Raw genomic sequence first — 24,026 nt, 5'->3', positions numbered from 1 at the left:
ACGCGGACGGCTGAAGTATACCTGGGGCTTTAGATGGCAATATCACTTCCTTACAGCAGAAACAAACTGCCGCAGAAAAAGTAAGGTCCCATGCAAAATATAATTGCCTTACTCATCACAAATTTATTGGAGTAAAAAGTACATTGAACAAGTACTCAAGTAGAGAGTAAAAGCAAAGTCCCTTAAGACAAGTCATTTCACTCGGCGGCCATCTTTGAAACGCCTCTCGGGCATCCTGGGCATCATGCAATCTCTTTGAATGGGGAAACATCAAATTCATCAAAACTGTTCGCCAACCTTACAATTAAATTTCATATTTGAAATCACCAATGAAATCTAACAACAACCGGCTCATAAATTTTGTTTCTAAACGCTCGAATCATGACAAAAAAACTGTATTTTTCAGGCTGGATCAAGCTAATGCGCATGCGCAGACCTAAATGCGCGTCTCTTCGGAGGCGCGCGTCTGATTGTTTCTATAGACCACTTTGGAGCAGACGTCACAATTACGTCACTTGCAGCTGCGCACGCATACTGGTTGCAGAAAAATAGTTGAAGCTATTGAAGAAAAATGAGAAAAAATCCACAGAATAAGAGAAAAATGTTTTGTTGTGCCTCTGGATGTTGGAATCGGAATGCAAAAAATATAGTCTTCATTTTTAAAGAAAACCATCGTTGAAAACGTAATTTGAAGATAAACAGAGACGTTTCACAGACTGGATTGATGACACCTGCAAGGATTAGTCTACTATTAAAGCAGGAATTTGATGTAAACAGTAAGTCTCTACATAATATTCACATATGCAGTTCAGACGACATACATACATACAGCATGAAACAATTATAATTTAAATAATTTAAACCTATAATATTTTACATAGATAACTTTTAAACATAATAATTTTTATTTCACAATTCTGACTTTTTTTTCTCTTGCATTTGCGTGTTTATTACTCCCAGTTCGGACTTTATAACTCGCAATTGTGAATTTATTTCACAATTCTGAGGGGGGAAAAGTCAGAATTGCGGGATAAATTGCAATTCAGAAAAGACAGAATAACGAGTATATCTCACAATTCTGTTTTATTTTGTAAGAAATGTGATATGTGAACTCAGATTTGCGAGAAATAAAAGTCAGAATTGTGAGATATAAACTCGAAATTAACTTTTTTTATTCTTTTATTTCGTGGCTTCCATAGACTTCTACTGCTCAACTTTCATTTTCTGCAACCAGCTAGGCTCCGCCCACAAAAAACGTCATCGCTGTTTGCAAACACCAAATTGGTCTATAGAAACCGGTGATTCTAACGGCCGCTGAAGTGACGCGATGACTTTACCAGTCGACGATTGGCTCTTATTCAGAAGGCGGGACTTATTCCGCCATATTGCGCGTTACACTTTCTCCCATTCAAAACAATACGAGTGACACGTCTTGTGTTATTCTATAGTCTTTGGTAAAAGTTGCCTATATCTTTGATACTCAGTAAAACTACAAAGTAGATATATATTAACATTTTACATTTACACCACTGCCTGTTTCCAGGTCTACATTTCAACAAAAATATTTACAAATTCAAATGTAATTACAAAGAAATCTACAAAGAAATGTACAAAAGTTTTGAACAGGGGAGCAATATGACCCCTATCAGGGACGTGCACAGGAATTTTGAGGGGCAGTTGCTCTGACCTAAAAAAAGGGCACTCCCCTACCAACACCCCCCCTCACGGGCTATATGAAGGACTGAGAATAACCGTGGTATAAGCGGAATAATTGACTCCGCTTCGAATCACAGCTTAAATAGTGTTTTGACATCGACAACCCAAGTGCATTTTACCTCAAACTTGCGTCTAGTTATCTTTCTAAAGTAGAAATCGCTTCTCAGGTCGACATTAACACACTGACAAAATTATATTCAGAATTAAAAATATTTTTATACCACTTTTTAATGTGTGATTGAGTAAAGGTTTTCACGAGATACCAACCTTTCGCGAACTTGCTTCCAACACTCGTTCTCATGGAGGGGCTGTGCGCGCGCGAGACACGAGTATGTGAGAGACGCGTGAGTGAGAGACGCAGGGAAATGAAATGCAGCTGAACGTTTGCTCTATGAAAGACATTGACAAAGACGAAAACTAAGGACATTTAATCTATAATTTTATTTTATTTTAGTTAGTTTTGCCAAACACACATTACAGTTTTGGTTAGTTATCGTTTTTTTGTAATGCCTCGTTTTTATTTTTATTTCAGTTAACGACGATGTTTTTTCCCACCTAGTTTTCGTTTTTTTCTTTCGTTTTCGTTAACGATTATAACCTTACTCACCTTTCCGACAACGTTAAGTCGTCTCACCCGACAACCGCGACAATCTCCTTCTAGTGCCGCTCATGCAGGCTCAGCTCAGGTGCCGGTCGCGTGCAGCGCTGCAGCCACATAAACAGAGTTTGCCCTTCCCCTACTGACTTTCACTTTCGGACGGGTGCCCGAATATGGAAGTGAATGAGGCTGTGCGATTTTTTTTATTTATTTATCTAGGCCTACGTGAAATTCTGCATCCATTGTAGGCTACAATTATTTATTTATTTTTTTCCCACCTCGGAAGGGCAACTTGAGTCGAGAAGGGCATATGGGCAGTTGCCCGGGCAACCTGAGCAACCCCCCTGTGCACGTCCCTGACCCCTATCCACCACAGTCTCACAAAATCTAAAATGACCCATAATAGCAAAACAACAAATCTATGACAAGTAGGCCTACATTTCACAAATAATCTGCTATTTGATGAGACAGCTGAACTCGAGTCCCGACCTACATATTAAAGAGTGGATTAGCGAACAGCTGAAAAAAAACAGAACACAAACTAGGGCTGGTTATTGGTGTCAGCACAAAATTCACTGAACACACATTAGTCCGGGTAAGAACAGGCTGCTGCTTCGTTGCCATTTTTTCTTTCTTTCTTGTTTTTTCTTTCTTTCTTTTTCAAGTTGGAAGTGAGGAAATATAGGGAGCGATGGAGGTGTGGCACTGTAAACAACCGGATGGGTAAGTGGAAAATCCTGAAAGATGGTTAGGGATGTTTTTCATACGGATTTAGGCCAATTTAAAGAACTGCTGTCTTTGTCTGAGAGGTTAGTTATCGAGTCTGTGTTCCTTGTTTAAGTCGTTATAAGTAAACCCAAGGGGGTTTATAGTCACGCAGGAGAAAAGAGATTCCAGCAGGATGGATGAATTGAGGGGGAAGGGAAAGAGTGGACGTTATGAGTAGTGAATGGTATGGTGTTTGTGTATGGCCGAGTGTGAGTCGATCAAAACAATTCAGCGCTTTATGCGAAAAGGAAATTGAGTTAACTTGTTTTAGCGTATGACAAGGTAGGATATTTGTTTTAAGCTTTGTCATATTTTATCAGGGCGTCAACTTTGGCAGCCGAGACACTGTTGGACAAACTGTGTAACGTTTTGTGTATCAACGGTGACTTTACAAAAACATTTCTTCTGATCTTCTTCTAATTAATCTAAAGTGGAATGCATTTATCTTTTAACTGAGTGGATTTTGTCTAGTTTTATAAATCGTTAAAGTGGGTGTGTGCGCTGTTTGTTTGTAAAGACCGCAGCAGTATGTGCCTACTCCAAAACAGCCATTGATCCATCCGTAAGATAATTTTTTAATAGAGGCACAAGTTAACCGGTATTATTATCTATGTTTAGAAGTTACCTGTTATATTTTGATTGTACTTATTAAGTTGTAGTACACTACTGTTGGGTATGATAACTGAAAGAATACCATTACTCTTTTGCAAAAACATGTAAGGTTAGTACCAAAGTTATTTTGCTACTTTTTTATTTTATAGGTTACATAACACGAGTGTAAGGCACTGAAATGCAACATATATTTTAAATAGTACAGGTAAAAGTATTTGAAAACAGATAATGTGCGTTACTCGCTGACAAGACCATTAAAGATTTTGGAAGAGATACAAGTGAGATTCATTGTTCAGTTTAGTTCACACGCAATGAATAGTTTGAAGCCCTTTCTCACTTGTAAAACAGTAACAGGAAACTAAGGTGGACTGAAATGACAGTGCTTCTCAAACCTGTCTTAGAGACTGCACTATGAGGATGATGTACCTGGACTTTAAAGTGGACTCAAACAAGCATGCACAGGCATTTTTTTATTTTGTTCAATTTAGTCACTGAAAAGAGTCTGAGCTATATTATGCTCTCAGACATTCACAAATAAGTTTGGTTGATAGCTCTTCACAATATGTTTTTTTTTTCTCTCCATCTCAGGCAATATAAGAGGGAAAAACACATTCCTTGAGCTTTCTGCCCAGGAGATTCAGGGATGTCAAGAATGATTTGTTGATCCAGTTGTTGTTAGGAGATTCCAAACAGTTTCACTCAAAGGCTGTCCTTCATAGACTTAAATTTGCTCAGTTTGCACGGTTTGTGAATCAGAGTTAATCACAGACACACACCCATATACAGCCAAGCCCATACAAACATTCAGCTGACACCTGTCATACACACCATCATGGCCAATATTTATCCATATGGCTGCTTCACTCATGCTGTCGTCAGATGTATCCCAGAGTCCTTTGGGAAGTTGGCAGAGGGTGGAGATGGGTTTCAGACTGACCTCGCCAAGGCCCAGCGTCAAATGGGTGTGCTGACAGGTGCGCTGAGGCAAAAGGTGGGGCTGCAGTTGATAGAAATTCCAGCAGACTCTGAGCTGCCTGAGAGCTGGCGGATCGAAGACATTGCTGTGATCCAAGGTGACACGGTGCTCATCACACGACCCTTCAAACAGCAGAGACGCCTTGAGGTAAGGAGCACACGGATGGCTGTAGGAGATGTAGATGTTACTTGGGCTCATAAGTGTTTTTCTTTAGGCAGAAGCTGTGCGGCGAGTCCTAAATGAACTGAACCTGACAGTGGTGGAGATGGGCGATGAGGAGGGAGGGTCCGGTGGAGCCACTCTAGAAGGAAGTGATGTCCTCTTTACTGGAAAAGAGTTCTTTGTGGGCATTTCGAAACACACCAATCACAGAGGGGCAGAAGTTCTGGCCAACACCTTCAAGGTGTGTTTCGGTTGAATTGATTCTGTTAGCATTGGCTGATTAGAATATTGTATATGTAAAAATCATGTACATTAACATATAAAATGCAAACAGATAGTAGATTTTAATAATGAATTTCATTTGTCAAATGGTTTGAATTGAATTCTTGCTGTTTTTCAGATAATCATAAGGTGCTACTCTTTTTGATATCACTGTAAAATCTTTGCCTGTGTAATTGCCAGCAAAAAGAAAATAACAACGGTTTGGTGCTGTGTGTTCAGGACTTTGCTGTGTCCACTGTGCCCGTTTGTGGAGGATCTCGTCTGAAGAGCATCTGTTCCATGGGCGGCCCCAATACCATCATCATCAGTAATAGCGACGGGGCCAAAAAAACACTCAGAGTGAGTGTGTGCAAGTAAAATACATAACATAATCTCTATATAAATGTATATAGATGTATGCAGTTTTTCTGAGGAGAGAATCATATACAAGTACATCATCATCCGTAAAGGCCAGTTCACACCAAGAATGATAACTATAAAGATAACTATATTTGCTTCTACACCAACAAACAATAACAGTCTGTTTATTCTAAGCTCACGCTCTGCAGTTTCAAAGTGTGTACATCATGTTTTTGCTGTTCTTGTTGCATTTACACGGCTTTAACCAGAAGATGTCCTCAGCATGCCATTTTTCGAGTGAATAGTTAGTGTAATCGATCTAATCTAACAGTGAATTTAGCTGACAATGTCAATATAGTAGAATAAAAACAACACCTAGTCTTTTTCACTGCAACTTCAAAGGAAGCAAGACAATGTTGTTGAAACTAGCACTGGATAGCTGAGATAATTTTATGTTACGCTGTTTGCTAGCCTGGCATAATGATCTCATCGTTAGTACTTCTCACCATTTATTCCGAGGGCATGACTGATTGTTTTCCATATATCCATTTTCTTTAAAGTATTCTTAAAAAGGGGTTTGACTTGTCAAACAGTGGTGGATTATTTTGGACCTTGGCAATGAACTTTTCCACAATGTCGTCTGCTTTTTTAAATGCGTAAGCCGCATTTAAAGATAACGATAAAGATATAGTTCTAAAAATCATTCTAAATATAAAAGAATAAGCACGATAACTATAAAGATATAGTTATCGTTCTTGGTGTGAATGGGCCTTAAGTGCTCATTGTTTTTGTGTTACAGGTAATGGAGCAGCTGACTGACCATCACTATGAGATCTTGTCAGTACCTGAGGAGGTTGCTGCTAACTGCATATACATTAGAGGTCCTGCAAAAGTGGACTACCTCCTGCACCCCACAGCGGAGGAGTGTCCCAACAGTATCCCTGTGAGTGAAGGAGGATGTACAGTAAAAGCTTTTACATTACAGAGAGTAATCATCAACACAAGCCTAATTGACCAGCAGTTTTTTAAGTCTAAAAAGATCCCAACAAACTGTTTTTGTAAAACTGTTTGTAGACAACTTCACTGATTATAACGGGTGTGTTTGCAAGAGTGCAGAGCTCACACTGATGAGATTGACAGCTTCAGTGGTTTTAAAGGGAGCATTCTGTGCTCACTTTGTTTGTAACCTATTCATAATTTGAATTAAGTTTGGTTTCTCATGGTACTAACTTCACAATGCAAAGTTTCTGGATTGACAACCGTATTTGAATGTGGAATTGATCAGAAAATGCGACGGTTGACAGTGATAACCATGGCAACGGACAGGACAAAAAAAGTCCTGAATCAGTTTAAATTCTTCTGAATGTTTTGAATGTTCCAAAGTCTAAATGTTAGTGAATTACTGAGTCAATTCAAATCTTAAGTCTAGCATTTGCATCAGCTGACAGCAGGTAATAGAAGTAGCAGATAAAGTAGAAACAGCTTTTTTCATATCTGATTATATGAAAGTATGGAAGAAGCCATGTTTGCTTTATTTACTTATTCTCTGTTTCAGGCCTTCCAGCGTTTGACAGACTACACCCTACTGCCCACAGCCTGTAGTGAAGCCTCTAAACTTGGGGGAGCACTTACCTCCTACTGCCTTCTCATCAACAAGAAATCCAACTATTAAGACACTCCAGTACAATTTCTGCATAATCAGATTTTCATTTACTTTGTTACATCATTTCTTATACAGTCAGTTCAGTGTGTGATTTTAGGCACAGAGTATAGTGGTATAGTCAAGCTAGAACTGGTTTGCTGTAGTCTGCAGCTATCCAATTTGTTTTTTTGTTTTTTTTAATATGTTTATGTTATGTATTTATCGTGTTTAGATCCTTAGAATGGGCACATATTATAAGAGTAATATAATAAATGGCTTTGAAATAAACAACAGATGAACTGCTCACTCACAATGGAACTGAGCAGTTAAAGTTATAGTTCACCTAAAAAAAAAAAAGAAAAGAAAAAAAAAAGTTGTTTCATTATTTACTCACCTTCGTGTCATTCTAAATCTTTTGTTCTAATTCAGGGGTTCTCAATTCTGGCCCTCAAGGTCCACTTTCCTGCATAATTTAGTTCTAACCTTGATCAAACTCACCTGCCTGTACCTCTGTAGTAATCCTGAACACATTGATTAGTTTGTTCAGGGGCCCATAGCAGGAAGGTAGTTGAACAAACTTTGGGTTACAGGATTTATTTCAAGTTGATAAAACCAAACCAGTCCAATCAGGCTTAGTTGGTACTGTAACATTTTTTGTCAACTCAGATTTTAATCCTGAGTTCTTGAATAACTGTTCTGCGTATGCACATGAAAGTGTGACATCAGTAGCAAGCAGCCGATCGCAGGCCTTCAAAACACAAACTGATTCACTTCTCACAGAGCGAGTCAGGGTGATTCATTTCTTTCTTCTGCCAAAGATTAAGAGATTGAAAAATAGGGAAAATGTAATCATATTTACACAGAAAGAAGATTTGTCCATAAAAGAACACAATTAAAAGAAAACATCTTGCTATATCAGTGCAAGTGAAAGTTAATTTTATATAGGTTTACTGGCTCAAAACTGTAAGCGCACACATAATCATTTTTAAAGCTTTATCTATTAATTCTAAATCTTAATACATATTATCTGCATATATTTATATTAATTTAAACAATAGTTAATTGTTAAATAGAAATTGCTTATGTGTAATGGATTAAGGGTATATAATTATACAAATATATAAATCATATAAAATAATAGTCTTTACTATAAGCTTGACAATTTTGTATTTAAAAAACTTTTACTATGTTGTGACCTTTAATTTGGAGCAAGAGAAACTAGGAGAGTGTCATTATTGCCTAAGAGATTTTACTTTGCTCAGAGCTGATTGGTCCAATTTCAGTTTAGATCTTTTACCTTGAACATAACCTGGACTGGAGCTGGTTAGCCACTATAGTGATGAACACCGCTACAAGCGTGGTGTCAGAAGCCCAGGGTTGGCACAAACTAAACTGAAACACCTTTATAGCCACCTAAAACAACTTCATGGTACAAGCCTGTGATGTGTATAATTAGTGTTGGAGCTAAATGCTGCAGGAAAGTGAACCTCAAGGAAAGAGTTTAGAACTACTGTTCTAGCTTACAAGATATGGATTCTGTAGGTATATTCCACTATTAAAGGTTATCATAAACAATGATTTAATTGCTTTTCTTCCCAATAAAGATCAACATGTCAGTGGATATATAGTGCCCTCCACAATTATTGGCACCCTTAGTAATTATGAGCAAAGGTGGCTGTGAAAATAAATCTGCATTGTTTATCCTTTTGATCTTTCATTCAAAAAATTCACATTCACAAATTCTAACCTTTCATTGAAGGAAAACAGTTGAAAGTGGGGGGAAAATCACATTATGAAATAAATGTTTTTCTCCAATACACGTTGGCCACAATTATTGGCACCCCTAGAAATTCTTATGAGTAAAATATCTCAAGTATATTCCCATTCATATTTACATTTTTTTAGCACACCAGGGTGATCATAAACATGAAATTGTCCAGCCATTACTTCCTGTTCCACAGGAGAATAAACATGAGGAAACACAAAGGCTAAATTCCCACAATCATTCATCACAATGAGTAAAACCAAAGAATATAGTTCTGATGTGCAGCAAAAGATTGTTGAGCTTCACAAAATAGAAAGTGGCTGTAAGAAAATACCTAAAACATTGAAAATCCCCATTTCCACTATCAGGGCAATAATTAAGAAGTTCCAATCAACTAAAGATGTTACAAATCTGCCTGGAAGAGGATGTGTGTATAAATCGTCTTAATGCACACTGAGGAGGAAAGTTTGAGTGGACAAAGACTCTCCTAGGATCACAGCTGGAGAATTGCAGAGATTAGTTGAGTCTTCCTGCTTCGCTACTGTTCGGACGCTCTTGCTTACAGCTCTGCGCTTTGCTCTATTGCTTTTATATTTTATCTCCTAATTTTAAATACAGCAAACAGCACAGTGCTCAAACGGCAAATCTTGGCACCAACAAACTTTTTAACTGGAAGAATTGCTACAAAAAAGGGGAATTTTTATCCAACCAGCCTCCCACTGACAGGAACCATCAGCTTACATTCCGGAGAAGGGAAAACACAGCCGCCTACATCCAAAAGGATTAGAAATAATATGCCTCCTCTGGTTGAAGAATCTACCTGCTGCACAAACTGCCACAGACTTCTACAAAGGATTGCAGTTCTTGAAACAAAGTTACTTGCGGGACTACCAAACCAGACGGAACAAACAACAGAGCTTCGTCATGGACGTCCTCAGCACAAAGCCGGTGAGTCCCATGAATCTAATGCCCCTAAACAGACCGTACTGAGTGCCGTAACTGATCAACATACTAATCGATGCCACAAACAGGGAGCGAGACCCAAAGGCACTCGAGACATCAGATTGTCACAAGCATCACATTTTGCAGTAGCATCCTCTACCCCAAACACTAGCTCCCTACCACCGCCAATACATCTGGAGAACAGATTTGAAGTGTTAATGAATGTGGGTGAGGAATCTCCAGACGTGATGAATGTGGGTGAGGAATCCCCAAACATGATCGGACACAGATCAAATCAGCCAGCAGCTAACACCGCTAACTGCCGCTCAAGGTTGAACAGACAGCGGCACTCAGCTCAAAGAGCAGCCGAGCCCAGGACTCTGATAGTGGGTGACTCTATTATCAGAAAACATTAGCAGCAGGGATACAACTACATGCTGCCTTCCACAAGCAACAGTTTCTGATGTAAACAGGGAACTTAAGAGCATTCTGATGAAATATAAAACTGCAAACCGACTAATCATCCATGTGGGGAAGAATGATATTCGGAAGGAGCAGTCAGAACTCCTTAAAAGGGATTTCAATGAACTTTTTGAAATGCTCAGAAGACTAAAAGTTCAGTCGTTCATCAGTGGACCACTCCCAGCAAGAGGAACAAATAGATTTACACGGTTGCTTGGTCTTAACACATGGCTGCAAAATACCTGCAACTTAAATGGACTGAATTTCATTTAAAACTTCAATCTTTTCTGGAGTCAGAGACAGTTGTTCACACATGATGGCCTGCACCCAAACAAACTGGGCTCAAGAGTGCTAAAGGACAATATCTACTTCTCTGTAAGGCCCGCCCAATCGGCCCAATGGCGGTTTCCCACAGGACGGGGAAGGTTTCTTGCGCGTTCCGTCTTTTCAGCGTGGCAAAGTAGTTTCATTCCAAATAATCTTTTATCTGACTCCATGTTATCATGACCTCGAATTTAGTTTAAAATGTCAATTGATTATTGGTCATTTGTATAATAATTTAGCTTTACATTTGAATATTCTATTTAACTCTTTACTCTTATTGTTCTCGTTCATTCGGTTCTCAGTGTCACACAGGGTCCTCGCACTAGCCATTCATTAATATGCGGGCCCACGATCACAAACTCGCCAGCCTTGGTCACTAGACAGAGGTAATTGACTATACTATTTAGAAGGCCGCTTTCATGCTTGCTCTGTCTAAAAGTATTTGTGTAGTCCCCTTAGATCTGTATACACTTGAATTAAAGTAACACTAACTCTAGTCAGAGGTCATAACCACTATTTACAGGGAAGTCGACCAATATTACTTCTCTTATAATAGCTTTGGTTTGGTTATGCCATGGTTTTACCATGTACACTTAGCTAGAGTAACGTTACAATAAACAGAGGAAAGGCTCACCCTATTTAGGTTGGTCAATCAACATTTGTTGCCTAAACGGAAATTCCATTTTTAGCCTTTACAGTCTTAAGTACACTTGAACTAATGCCAAGCGTTAGTCGGAGCTCTAAAATCACAGTTAGTGTGCCCTATGCTCCACTCAACTGGACTTTAGTCCGTTACTAACCTGACGCAGATTTGCGGTAACAATGGATACATCGGAATCTACTAAAGTCAATAATTTCAGAGTAAATCAGAATAAAGTCAAATGTGACAATTTATTAGTCAGGTAAATGTATCATGCCAATTACATAATCAATTCAAAGATGATTAATACAAAACATCAAATGCTCAGAAATAGAGTAAGATGCATACCTGACATGCATACTGCTGAGTGTCCAGACACTCAGCAGTATGGGCTCCATCTGAATACAGAGGCGCCCCGAGCCTTTTGCAACATTTCTTTAAATACTCAGACCAACCAAAACATCCCCCGATGTGGGGCATGAACTAACAATCAGAATTTGCATTGACTAGGGTCACAGACCTCAGGGGTCTGCACCTTGCTGTGGAACAGGAGGTAATTTAGATGAAAGACCCTGGGAAAGAGGCACACCCATGGTTGCAACCAAAGTATCTCTAAAACTCTTAAAACCTTTAATACCTTTGGTTTACTTCTATGTAGACGAGACCATTGTACCAGTTGCACTGAGACATTTCAAACGATACCAAACATGATTCATTTGCATTGACAGAACATTATAATTTGTATATAATCTTTTTAAGTGAACTGAGTGATGGGAAGAATGTGTAAAGGGAAGGAAGTGGGGGAGAAGAGCAAATGTGAAGGAAGGACAGGATGGAAAGAAGCCTTCCCGAAACTTCACGCTGAGGGGTGTGGAGACAAATGGCTGTATGCGTTTGTGCTGTCCATATCTCAGGAGATCAAAGTATCTGAGGATCTGTTGATCTTACATCTTCCTTCATCATCCTTCAGCAGTGTGTGCAAATCCACTCAATCTGAATGGCACAAACACACCTGGACAGAGTGCAACTAACCACAGGACTTCATTTCAGCAGCTGAATGGACATGCGGCTGACACATCCCACAAGGACAATGATAACACCACGCAGCCACAACAACCACTGCTCACGGACAGAATCCCAACTGAGCCCTGCCCACAGAGCTCACCGATAGAGAGTGACGTATTAGAACTTCTCCAAGATTCAGCACCCAAGGACGACTTTCTGGAAAACAGCCAGGGAAGCCAGGACAACATATTACAGCCTCCTGTAACACCAGAGCAACAGCCTCTCTCACCGGACACGTTATCCCTCTCTCCAGCATCCCCTCTTCTGTGCTTCTCAGAGAAAATGGAGGAACTGGTGTATGCTGGAACCAAACTCTGCCATTCTTTTGCTGCGAGCCCCCAGATATCAACGAAAAAGTGACAAGCCCCACAACCACCAAAGCCTGTGGGCCCAGCTCGACCTCCCCCTCCTCCTGTGAGAGTTCTTCGGCCCCTGCCACAACGCCAGGGCCCTCAACCTCCTCCGTCTGTTCTAGGTGAACCAAAAACAACTGATAACAGCTCTCAGTGATGTGTGTCGGGTCCCCGCTATGATAACAGTGACTTTGTCAAATGTTTACAGAACAAGCGGGAACCCAGTGTGCCTGTTGCTTTCTCTATTTCTGTTTTGTTACGTAATAGAAAGCCAAAGGCCTTCTCAAAACGTTTGGTAAATCCATTTAATCTGCTGCCTATTACACGTCAAACTAAGATTACTGTAGAAACAGAAAGTAAGACTGTTAATTTAGCACTTTTAAACATCCGTTCACTTAAAAATAAATCATTTCTAGTCAATGACTTAATAACCACAAACAATCTAGATTTTATGCTTCTAAATGAAACATGGCTTGAAGACAGTTGCAGTTCAACAATCCTGAATGAAACAGCCCCTCCTAACTTTACTTTTATGAGTGTCTGCAGAGCTTTTAGGAGAGGTGGAGGTGTAGCCGCTAGATTTAAAGATGTCTATCAGTGCAAGCAAGTGTCATTTGGTGATTACTTATCTTTTGAATACTTGGGTATTGTGTTAAAAGGTGCTCCTCGCATTCTACTTATAGTCATTTACAGGCCTCCAAAATATTCTCCAGCCTTTGTGGAGGATTTTACAGAACTGTTATCAGCAATCTCCTCAGAGTTTGACTGTTTTGCTATTAATGGGGACTTTAACATCCACATAGAAAATGCAGAATCCAATATGGCAAAAGAAATTCTAACAGTTTTGCATACTTTTGATCTGACTCAGCATGTACATGGACCCACACACAATCGTGGACATACACTAGATTTAATTATTAGTAAGGGTCTAAACATTTCATCCATTGTCATTAAGGATGTAGCACTATCTGATCATTTCTGTATTTTCTTTGATCTATTGATCTCTCCGACTGTTGAAGCTAGATCTATCTCGGTCAAAAAGCGATGCTTAAATGAGAATACTAGTGCTCTGTTTATGAAGGCTATATCTTTAACACCAAGCATATCTGCAGACTCTGTTGATTTTCTCCTTGATTCTTTTAACTCAAAAGTACAGAATGTTATTGATAACATTGCTCCTGTGAAAGTCAGGAAGAAGAGTGGCAGGCAAAAAGCACTGTGGAGAAACTCAACAACAGTGCAAAATATGAAAAGAGAATGCAGAAAAGCTGAGCGGATGTGGCGAAAGACAAAACTTGAAATCCACTATAACATCTATAAAGATAACCTTCATGCTTTCAATGTGGAACTAGGGAAAGCTAGACAGACCTTCTTCTCAAATATTATAAACAGAAACTTAAACAACACCCGCACTCTTTTTGCTACTGTAGAGAGACTAACAAACCCCCCAAGTCAGATTCCCAGTGAAATGCTCTCAGACAGCAAATGCTGTGAGTTTCCTTCCTTCTTCTCTGAGAAAATTAATAATATCAGAAAGGCGATCAGCACATCCTTGAGCTGCACTGGGGAAAAACAGATCAGATCACAACCTCAGAAAGTAGCCATTATGTCTGTTTTTGAAGCAATTGATGGTAAAATTTTGGAAGAAATAGTACAGCACCTTAAAACATCAACCTGTGCCCTTGACACCCTTCCCACATCTTTTTTCAAAAGCGTGTTTAACTGTTTAAAAGCAGATCTCCTAGAAGTGGTAAATGCCTCTCTTCTCTCTGGGACTTTTCCAAAATCCCTGAAAACTGCAGTTGTTAAGCCCCTCCTGAAAAAAAGCAATCTGGATAACACCATATTGAGCAACTACAGGCCAATCTCAAATCTTCCTTTCATAGGCAAGATCATTGAAAAAGTTGTTTTCAATCAGCTGAACAAATTCTTAAGTTTGAATGGGTACTTTGACAACTTTCAATCTGGTTTCCGACCGCATCACAGCACAGAGACAGCACTCATAAAGATAATAAATGATATTCGCCTAAACACAGATGCAGGTAAATTATCAGTGCTGGTTCTACTCGACCTCAGTGCTGCGTTTGACACTGTCGATCACAACATTCTTCTTGACAGGCTGGAAAACTGGGTTGGGCTTTCTGGGATGGTTCTTAAATGGTTCAGGTCATACTTAGAAGGGAGAGGTTATTATGTGAGTATCGGTGACCATAAGTCTGAGTGGACATCCATGACATGCGGAGTCCCTCAAGGTTCAATACTTGCACCCCTCCTGTTCAACCTATATATGCTACCACTGAGCCAAATAATGAGAAAGAACCAAATTGCATATCACAGCTATGCAGATGACACCCAGATTTACCTTGCCCTATCACCTAATGACTACAGCCCCATTGACTCCCTGTGCCAATGCATTAATGAAATTAAAAATTGGATGTGCCAAAACTTCCTTCAGTTAAACAAAGACAAAACTGAAGTCATTGCGTTTGGAAACAAAGATGAAGTTCTCAAAGTGAACACATATCTTCATGCTAGGGGTCAAGCAACTAAAAATCAAGTCAGGAATCTTGGTGTGATTTTGGAGTCAGATATGAGTTTCAGTAGCCATGTAAAGACAATAACTAAATCAGCATATTATCATCTCAAAAATATTGCAAGAATTAGATGCTTTGTCTCCAGTCAAGACTTAGAGAAACTTGTTCATGCTTTCATCACCAGCAGGGTGGATTATTGTAATGGACTCCTCACTGGCCTTCCCAAAAAGACCATAAGACAGCTGCAGCTCGTACAAAACGCTGCTGCCAGGATTCTGAGCAGAACCAGAAAATATGAACACATCACACCAGTCCTCAGGTCCTTGCACTGGCTTCCAGTTGCATTTAGAATTGATTTTAAAGTACTGTTACTTGTTTAAAAATCACTCAATGGCCAAGGACCCCAATACATTACGGATATGCTCACAGAATATAAACCTAACAGATCACTCAGATCATCAGGATCATGTCACTTAGAAATACCCAGGGTTCACTCAAAGCAGGGAGAGTCTGCTTTTAGCTGTTACGCCAGTCGCAGCTGGAACCAGCTTCCAGAAGAGATCAGGTGTGCTCCAACAGTAGCCACATTCAAATCAAGACTCAAAACACATCTTTTTACCTATGCATTTGCAGATTGAGCACTGTGCTATGTCCGAACTGATTGCACTTTATTTAATATGTATTATCTCTTTATTCTTTTAATAACTTTTCCTGTTTTTATTTCATTTTAATGTATTTTATCTTGTTATTTCTTTTATATATTTTTAACGCATTTTAAATATTGCTGTCTGTTTGAAAAAGTTGGGAGAATTAGGAAGAAAGCATTTGTGATTAGGTTAAAATTTGGTAAATTTGGACAAACCATGGGGAAATTTGAGCTGTGATGGATGATTAAGATATCTCTGGATTACAGTCAGGACACTTTCCAAAGGGGAAATTTGAACTGTGTTGCATAGATAAGATATCTCCGGAAGGGGGATTAGGGCTGTGTGGCGCAGTTTGAGGTGTCTTGGCAAAAGAGATTGAAACTTTGTTTATCAGTTTGAAGTGCCTTAACAGGTCGCTAGAGAGCGGCCCTGTCGTGTGAGGTTTAGATCCACTCTGACGGACAACAACAACAACACAAAACTCCCTAAGACTTCCTAGCTCTTCCATCCAGATAGCAAAATTATCTGTTTTACTGTTATTCCTTATGTTTTATCTTTATTATTCTTCTTTATGTAAAGCACTTTGAATTACCATTGTGTATGAAATGTGCTATACAAATAAAATTGCCTTGCCTTGCCTTGCCTTGCCCTTGAGTCTCAGAAAGCCTAATAAAAATGATCAAACAGCACCTACATCCCCACAAGTTGTTCGGGAGGGTTTCAAGAAAAATACTCTGCTTTCATCCAGAAACAATCTCCAGCAAATTCACTTTAATCAGCTAATTAACTCAAAACACCTGAAAAGGCCTTTAAATGGTCTCTCAGTCTAGTTCTGTAGGCTACACAATCATGGGGAAGACTGCTGATTTGACAGTTGTCTAAAAGACGACCATTGACACCTTGCACAAGGAGGGCAAGACACAAAAGGTCATTGCAAAAGAGGCTGGCTGTTCACAGAGCTCTGTGTCCAAGCACATTAATAGAGAGGCGAAGGGAAGGAAAAGATGTGGTAGAAAAAAGTGTACAAGCAATAGGGATAACCACACCCTGGAGAGGATTGTGAAACAAAACCCATTCAAAAATGTGGGGGAGATTCACAAATAGTGGACTGCAGCTGGAGTCAGTGCTTCAAGAACCACTAGATGTATGCAAGACATGGGTTTCAGCTGTCGCATTCCTTGTGTCAAGCCACTCAACAACAGACAGCGTCAGAAGCATCTCGCCTGGGCTAAAGACAAAAAGGACTGGACTGCTGCTGAGTGGTCCAAAGTTATGTTCTCTGATGAAAGTAAATTTTGCATTTCCTTTGGAAATCAGGGTCCAAAGGAAGAGAGGAGAGGCACACAATCTATGTTGCTTGAGGTCCAGTGTAAAGTTTCCACGGTCAAACTCTGAATGACATTTTGCCAAAAAAGGGAGATAATATTGCCATTGTTCCCATAATTGCAATGTTTTAAGTATTAGCTTGTAAAATTATCATGAAATTAGTTTTAATAATATTCCGGAGTAAATGACGGCAGACGCAGATGTTGAAAAATAATAAGCATTTTATTCTACTGCTCTGATGCTCCTGCCTGCTTTGCTTATTACTTTGTTTCTAACTTGCTTGGCCCCCAAAATTATTCCTTGTAGCTATATTTATGAAAACGTTTTGTTTGCCAACATAAATGATGTTATCAGGATGATTATTTTGGGTGGAGAATCCCCTCAATTATGGTCACTCTTGAACTTGTGACATACCGTAGTGAGGGGGAACTCCCTGTTCAGAAATAAGATATTACTCTGACAATCGCAATCCTGAATACCTTTCTCTTGTCATTGCTAAAGGACCATTCACACCAAGTATAATAACTATTTTTGTAATGTTGCTGTTTTCTAAATTTACTTAAGTAAATATGTTTTAAAATCATAAGATGTGATTTTGTTTTATTAAGTGTTACTATCAGCAAACACTAACAGGTACATCAGTGTTAGTATTTTGAAGTATTAACTGTCCATACATTGCACATAAAAAAGAATCTGTTGAGGCTCTTGTTGGTGAATAGAATATATTTTGAAATATATATTTTTTTCTTTGTATCTGTCAAAATAGTACAAGATTGTCCTACAACATATGTGACATCAAATAAGGGTTAGCACAAAAGTAATCTAAATGTAATCCAAAAGTAGTCAGATTGTGTTACCAAAAAAGTGTAATCTAAGAGATTATATTACTGATTACAAATTTTGTCATGTAATTTGTAATCAGTAACTGATTACAATTCATAAGTAATCGACCCAGCTCTGGTTATATATCTCAAAGTTTAATATTGTAATTTTTCTCATATCTTCACATTGTTTACTGAAGATCTCCATGGTATAATTCTACATTTTATGAGTGGAATTTTACTGCTTATCGTGACAAAAAACAAAGTCTTCTTATAAACATCTAAAAAGCTATATAATGTACTAATAATATTTATAAGTGGTCTTTGTCTACTTTAAACAAAAGTTAGGTATTCTTATAAACATCCATAAGCTCCCTAGTGAAAAATAAATATACTAAAATCTATTTGAAATACATTTATTTTATGCTAAGTGTACTACAATTGCATTCACATTTGCATGTACTTAATGTAAATACCCTGCAATTGTACTTTTAGTATAGTAAATTGGTATACTTAAAGTCTGCTAAACTGGAAAAGTATTTTTGTGTTGAGGTCCAACTAAAGATATACTTAAGTATATTTTATTATGCTAAAGTGGAACTATTGCAAGTATACTTTAGTACAAGTATATGTATCTTGCATTCAAATTATACAGTGATCATACTATCCTTACTAATAGTGATATTAAAACATTTTAGGGTTAATATTTAGAAATATGCATTGTGCACTGTGAAATAAAGATTAATTTTAAAGTTTAATTAAAATATTTATGTCAGCATGTCTGTAAATAGTCAACATTTGAAGTGGATCAAAACCCTTCATCAAAGTTGTCCTAAAACCTAAGGACAACTTTGATTAACTTTTTTGATCCACTTCAAATGCTGACTACTGTATATTAATGGGTTTTTAGTTAGTGTGAAATAAATGTAGGCCTATTTTAAATACATTTTGGTGGGGTTTTTTCACTAGGGCAGACTCTGCATTCATTGCTTCTGACAAGTTTTATCACCGTCACATACTTAACCCGGAAACTCCAAGAGTTTCCTAAACTCATAATTGAGTTGTGCTGATGTTCATGTGCATTTTAAATACATTCTTTCTGACATGACTTGAAAACACTGTAACTGCTGAAGCTAAACCTTGACCCCCATTGGCCTGCCCCAACATCCCACTATTGGTTGAACCACAATGATTGATATGTTTTGAACACGCCATAAAGCCAATGCCATCACACTCTTTAACAATCGGTTTTGCTGTACTTTTGCTAAACAACCGAACTCACTGGAGTGCACACTATTGGGAATCTGTATTGCAGATTTTGGCACATTTGTCAGAAGGAAACTTCTGTCTAGAATCTAGAAAGTCATTGTAGCTAAAGACACAAGTCTCACCATGTATTTCAAATCCTAGAATGATCAAATTATTTTTTGATGATGCTATATAATTTGTTTAGATGAGACTTTCTTTTTGTGCAAACCACAGAAAACATGAGGTATGAACTGAAACATATAGTTTGTTTCTGCTAATTGGCTGTAAGGGCAGAATTTTCAAACACAACTTTTGCCTACAGCTCAGACGTAACCATGAGAAATTTGCAAATAAAATGATTTCATTTGTTACATTTTTACTTCAGTAATTTATTTTTGTTGAATACTATGTTGCCCTGTTATGATTAAATGTCCAATTCAATGAACAGTATTTGAGTTCTACTTGTTTAGTATAAAAATAGTATTGGCCTAGATAAAAGTTTACAGGAAATGTGTTTTGATTTGCAAAAAAAAAAATCATAAGTAAGTTTTATAATTATGACCTTTATCTATTTTAATAATTTGCTCACACTTTGAATATCAGGTAGGCTATTGTTTAATTTAATTCAATAGCACTTTTCACAATTTTGCATGGTTGCAAACAGATATACAGTGGGTACGGAAAGTATTCAGACCCCCTTAAATTTTTCACTCTTTGTTATATTGCAGCCATTTGCTAAAATCGTTTAAGTTAATTTTTTTTCCTCATTAATGTACACACAGCACCCCATATTGACAGAAAAACACAGAATTGTTGACATTTTTGCAGATTTATTAAAAAAGAAAAACTGAAATATCACATGGTCCTAAGTATTCAGACCCTTTGCTCAGTATTTAGTAGAAGAAAAAAAATAAATCCAGAAACGTTTACTGCATGAAAAGTAAATCATTTTAATTTATGCGTCACATATAAATCTGCAGCTTATTGCAAGACCGCCAAATCATTTAATTGTGTTTTTGTCAGGAGTTGTGGTGCACTGAGAGTCGAAGCGCGCAGAGACAATCGGCAGAGGAATGTTACGGATGATTATATTTCATCCGCACACACGGAAACACAAGCAGTTCTGCACGTTCATATTTTTCCACCAATGAACGGAACTGTCTATGTTTTAGTGCGTGCACAAGAATAAAACTAATGTGCCGGTTTATGCAATTGCTTCATGTTGCATTAATGACAGATAATGTCAAGTAAAATGGAAGCAAAACATGCTTGATGTTTAATGTTGCGTCTAATGGTTTTATTTCTTCAACAGCTTAAAGTTTCACGCACGTTCGTGTTGTATAGCAACAGGTCATTTCACGTTTATTTTCACGCACCACTTACTGTGTCTATATTAATAATTTTGTCGGCGATTCACAGTCTTTTAATCCATATAAACCCACTGGGGCCCCATGTGGGTTTTCTGTGGGCAAACCCACTGTGGGCTTGCCCATAGAAAACCCACACGGGCCCCCAGTGGGTTAGCCCATGCAGGGCCCATAGCAGTTTTGCCCATTTGGGCCCCCATGAGGGTTTACTCTGGGCAACCCACAGTGGGTTTGCCCACAGAAAACCCACACAGGTCCCCAGTGGGTTAGCCCATGCGGGGCCCATAGCAGTTTTGCCCATTTGGGCCCCCATGAGGGTTTACTCTGGGCAACCCACTGTGGGCTTGGCCACAGAAAACCCACACTGGCCCCCCGATGGGTTATCTCATACAGGGCCCACAGAAGTTTTTCATTGTAGTGCCAACATGAGAGTTTACTGTGGGCAGCCCACCATGTTAACAGCACAGTTAAATCATTGTTAAATCAGGGTTAATCAAACTATTTTTTAACGATTCAGTAAAATGTCACATATGTCATTACATTCAACAGCCCACACCAATGTTCCCTCTAAGCTGCGCGCATGCGCGGCCACGCAGAAAAAATAATTGCCGTGCAGAGAACAGACATGAAAATGATTGTAGTATTTTAAATGAGAAATAATTGCAGTGCTCTGGACAACCGCTATAGAGTTATTATCTATGGGAAGCCAAACACACCAAAAGTGGTACGAGGCAGCGGGGTGTTACAAAGCTCGCGTCGCGCTGACATGTCATCTGCGCGGATCAATGGACCGAGCCGCGCGACAGACTCCTCAGCGCAGCGCGGACGTGCTTCCTAGCGCCACCCAATGGGCAGCGCGGCGCAAGCTATTCTCACCAGCGCAGCGCGGACGTGTTTTCTAGCGCCACCCAATGGGCAGCACGGCGCGAGCTAATCTCACCAGCGCAGAGCGGACGTGTTTTCTAGCGACACCCAATGGGCAGCGCGGCGCGAGCTAATCTCACCAGCTTGGCGCTAACCAATTTAAACTGATACAAGTTTATTTGGCGCCAGTCGTTTACATTTTACCCACAATCCTCTGCTATTATTAATGTACATGGTTGAGGTCAAATGGCTAGGCGCATTGTAGAAATGATTTTAACTACTCCTGACATTTTGAACAGAATTGAGGAGGCTCTAGGGGACAGAGACATTAATTCAGAAAATGAGACACGAAGACTTTTTAACCGTATGCCACAAACCAGACCAACTCCAGCATTCCAGTTTGCACATAACTTCAGTGGTGAGGCCTCACGGGGAACTGTAAACATGAGAAGAAGGTAAAATAGTGAATAACAATGTGCTATTCGTCTAGCAAAGTATTTGCATTTAGCCTAGTCATAGACAAACTTATAATTGAGTATTTAACTCTCTAAAGTCAAGTAAGATATGTTAGATAATAAAAACGCAAGTGCACAATTGCATTTTCTTATTTTTTTTAGGTGCCAAAGAAACACTGGCGGTCCCTTCATTAGAGAAGTGTGTCTATTGACCTCCCCGGAAACCGCAGCTGTCCCTAAGGGAATGGCTAGAGTCCAGCTCCTGAGTAATGATTACATTATTAGTGGAGTACAATTCCAAAAATGTTGGAATGCTCAGCAGGTGTTGCAGCATATTCGTTCTATATATGAATCAAAACTTCAACTCAACAATAAGTAACAAACTCTGAAATTAGTTATTTAAATGTTTTAATACTGCATTTTAATAATATATTTGTCACAACAGATCCCTTACAAAAATTATACGAATAAAAAAAGAGATTTATAAATATCACCATATTTCCCCATCTAATTGATTGCATTAAAAATTCGAAAACATTTTTTGTATTACAAGTTTTCTAAAATGTTATGTTTAAATATGCATGATGCAAATGATGCATTATCTAATTAAATATGTACTAATTTAAATAAATTTCTACAACAAAAATCTGAATATTGGATGATGTCAGGTTCAAAATTCTCATTAAATTTTTTGGACATATTAAATTCAAAGGAGTGAATTTTGGATATCTCTTTGTATCACTCCATGAATGAGAAAATACTATCAACAGCAAGAAAAAAATGGCCTTTAAAGATATTTACAGTTATTGAAATCTACAGACGCAATGCAAATATACACTTAAATGTGTATTTTGGATGTTTTCTATTCACCAGTACAGAAAAAAAATTTATGAAAAGCAAAAAAGTGCAATATCTCAAAATTGAAAGGTGCCTGAAAATAGTGTTTTTGCCTGTGTCTCGCCTCAAGTAACCAATTTTCAGCATAAATCTCAGAATTTGTCAGTATCTGGCCCTTTTGACATTATTACACAAGTAATTTCCCTTCTTTTTTAAATGTAAGATTAGAGATATTGAGAGCTTTAAACACACAGCTGGTCAAACCTACGCTGGAACCTGGAGTTGAACTGACTGGAAGCGTCCTCTGCATGCTTTTTAAAGACAGAGTCATCTATGTACACCCTTCTGTTTACCTGTCTCAGCCTGCTCAGGTAGGGTCACTTATTCTAGGAGGACACACTGTTAAGCACAGAAAGTGTGAAATTTTGTTTAATATATATATTGCTGTACTAAAATCATATTTGTTTGCATATCTATGAATTACATTATAGAAATTATATTTAAATATGTACAAACTGTCAATTAATGGGCTTTTAAAACATATTTGAAGAGCATATAGTGATAGCCATGCTAAAATCATAGGTTTGATTCTCATGTAATGCATGAATGTAGTCAAACCTTTATTGCATTGTAAGCTGCTTTGGACAAATGTGACAAATTAATAATAATGTAAATGTTTTCTTTAGAATTGATCACAGGTTCAAACTTTAGCTGAAGCACCATTACAAGCCCAGACAACTGCTGCCCATCCAACACATGCTCAGCCACCTTCATCAGGACAGAGACCTGAAACACCTTTGGTCCAGACAGTGGGTGTAGTCACATCCCAACTGCAAGAAACATCTCCTGTATTGTGTCAGGCAACAACTAGTATGCCTTTGGAAACTGAACCAGTTTCTATAACTCAGCCACTTTCTGAAGCTGCAGCTGTTCCCACACGACAGTTCCACTCTACAGCCACTACATCATCATGGGAGCAAAGCACACCCCAGTGCTCTCATAGTACTACAGAATCACCATTGGTCCCACTGACATCTACCTCTCCACTTCCAGTCCAGGTAACTGTGTGTTAACTTTGTAGCATTTCTTTTTGTAATGACGCTTCTAATAATGTTATGTAACAATTAAAATATTTATTAATGAAAAATTGTGATATTTTCATTATCAAGTTTTAAAAGTACATAAATTTTTTAGGACAATGATAGCCCTGTGATCTATGAATGGGTGAATGCTGGAACTCCAGATGTGAGTATGGTATATTTTAATTTTGCACAAATGAAA

At 38.5% G+C, this 24,026-nt stretch overlaps 1 protein-coding gene across 5 annotated transcripts; it reads left to right on the top strand.

The window, feature by feature from the left end:
- The first annotated feature begins 2,724 nt into the window (after positions 1–2,724).
- On the top strand, positions 2,725–8,716 carry ddah2 (dimethylarginine dimethylaminohydrolase 2). Of its 5 annotated transcripts, none has more exons than XM_048202192.1 (6): positions 2,725–2,909; positions 4,283–4,817; positions 4,885–5,073; positions 5,334–5,453; positions 6,253–6,396; positions 7,009–8,716. In XM_048202192.1, exons 2-6 carry the CDS (start codon positions 4,527–4,529, stop codon positions 7,123–7,125), a joined length of 861 nt encoding a protein of 286 aa, XP_048058149.1. In that variant the 5' UTR covers positions 2,725–2,909; positions 4,283–4,526; the 3' UTR covers positions 7,126–8,716. The 5 variants fall into 5 exon arrangements, with proteins under 5 accessions (XP_048058149.1, XP_048058146.1, XP_048058147.1 ...); XM_048202189.1 differs by having other exon boundaries at positions 2,896–3,037; XM_048202190.1 differs by lacking the exon at positions 2,725–2,909 and adding an exon at positions 3,042–3,123.
- The last annotated feature ends 15,310 nt before the right edge of the window (positions 8,717–24,026 follow it).

This window comes from Megalobrama amblycephala, linkage group LG9, assembly GCF_018812025.1.
Source record: "Megalobrama amblycephala isolate DHTTF-2021 linkage group LG9, ASM1881202v1, whole genome shotgun sequence".
NCBI classification, from domain to species: Eukaryota; Metazoa; Chordata; class Actinopteri; order Cypriniformes; family Xenocyprididae; genus Megalobrama; species Megalobrama amblycephala.
The sequence above is the reverse complement of the archived record's forward strand: the minus strand, read 5'-3'. Positions and strand labels throughout refer to the sequence as shown.

What these genes read in the sequence shown, in the direction of transcription:
- ddah2 (XM_048202192.1), top strand. Translation starts at nt 4,527, where the DNA reads ATGGCCAATATTTATCCATATGGCTGCTTCACTCATGCTGTCGTCAGA. An exon ending in AACAGCAGAGACGCCTTGAG is followed by an intron (nt 4,818 to 4,884) that starts GTAAGGAGCACA and finishes GTTTTTCTTTAG; the next exon opens with GCAGAAGCTGTGCGGCGAGT. An exon ending in TTCTGGCCAACACCTTCAAG is followed by an intron (nt 5,074 to 5,333) that starts GTGTGTTTCGGT and finishes CTGTGTGTTCAG; the next exon opens with GACTTTGCTGTGTCCACTGT.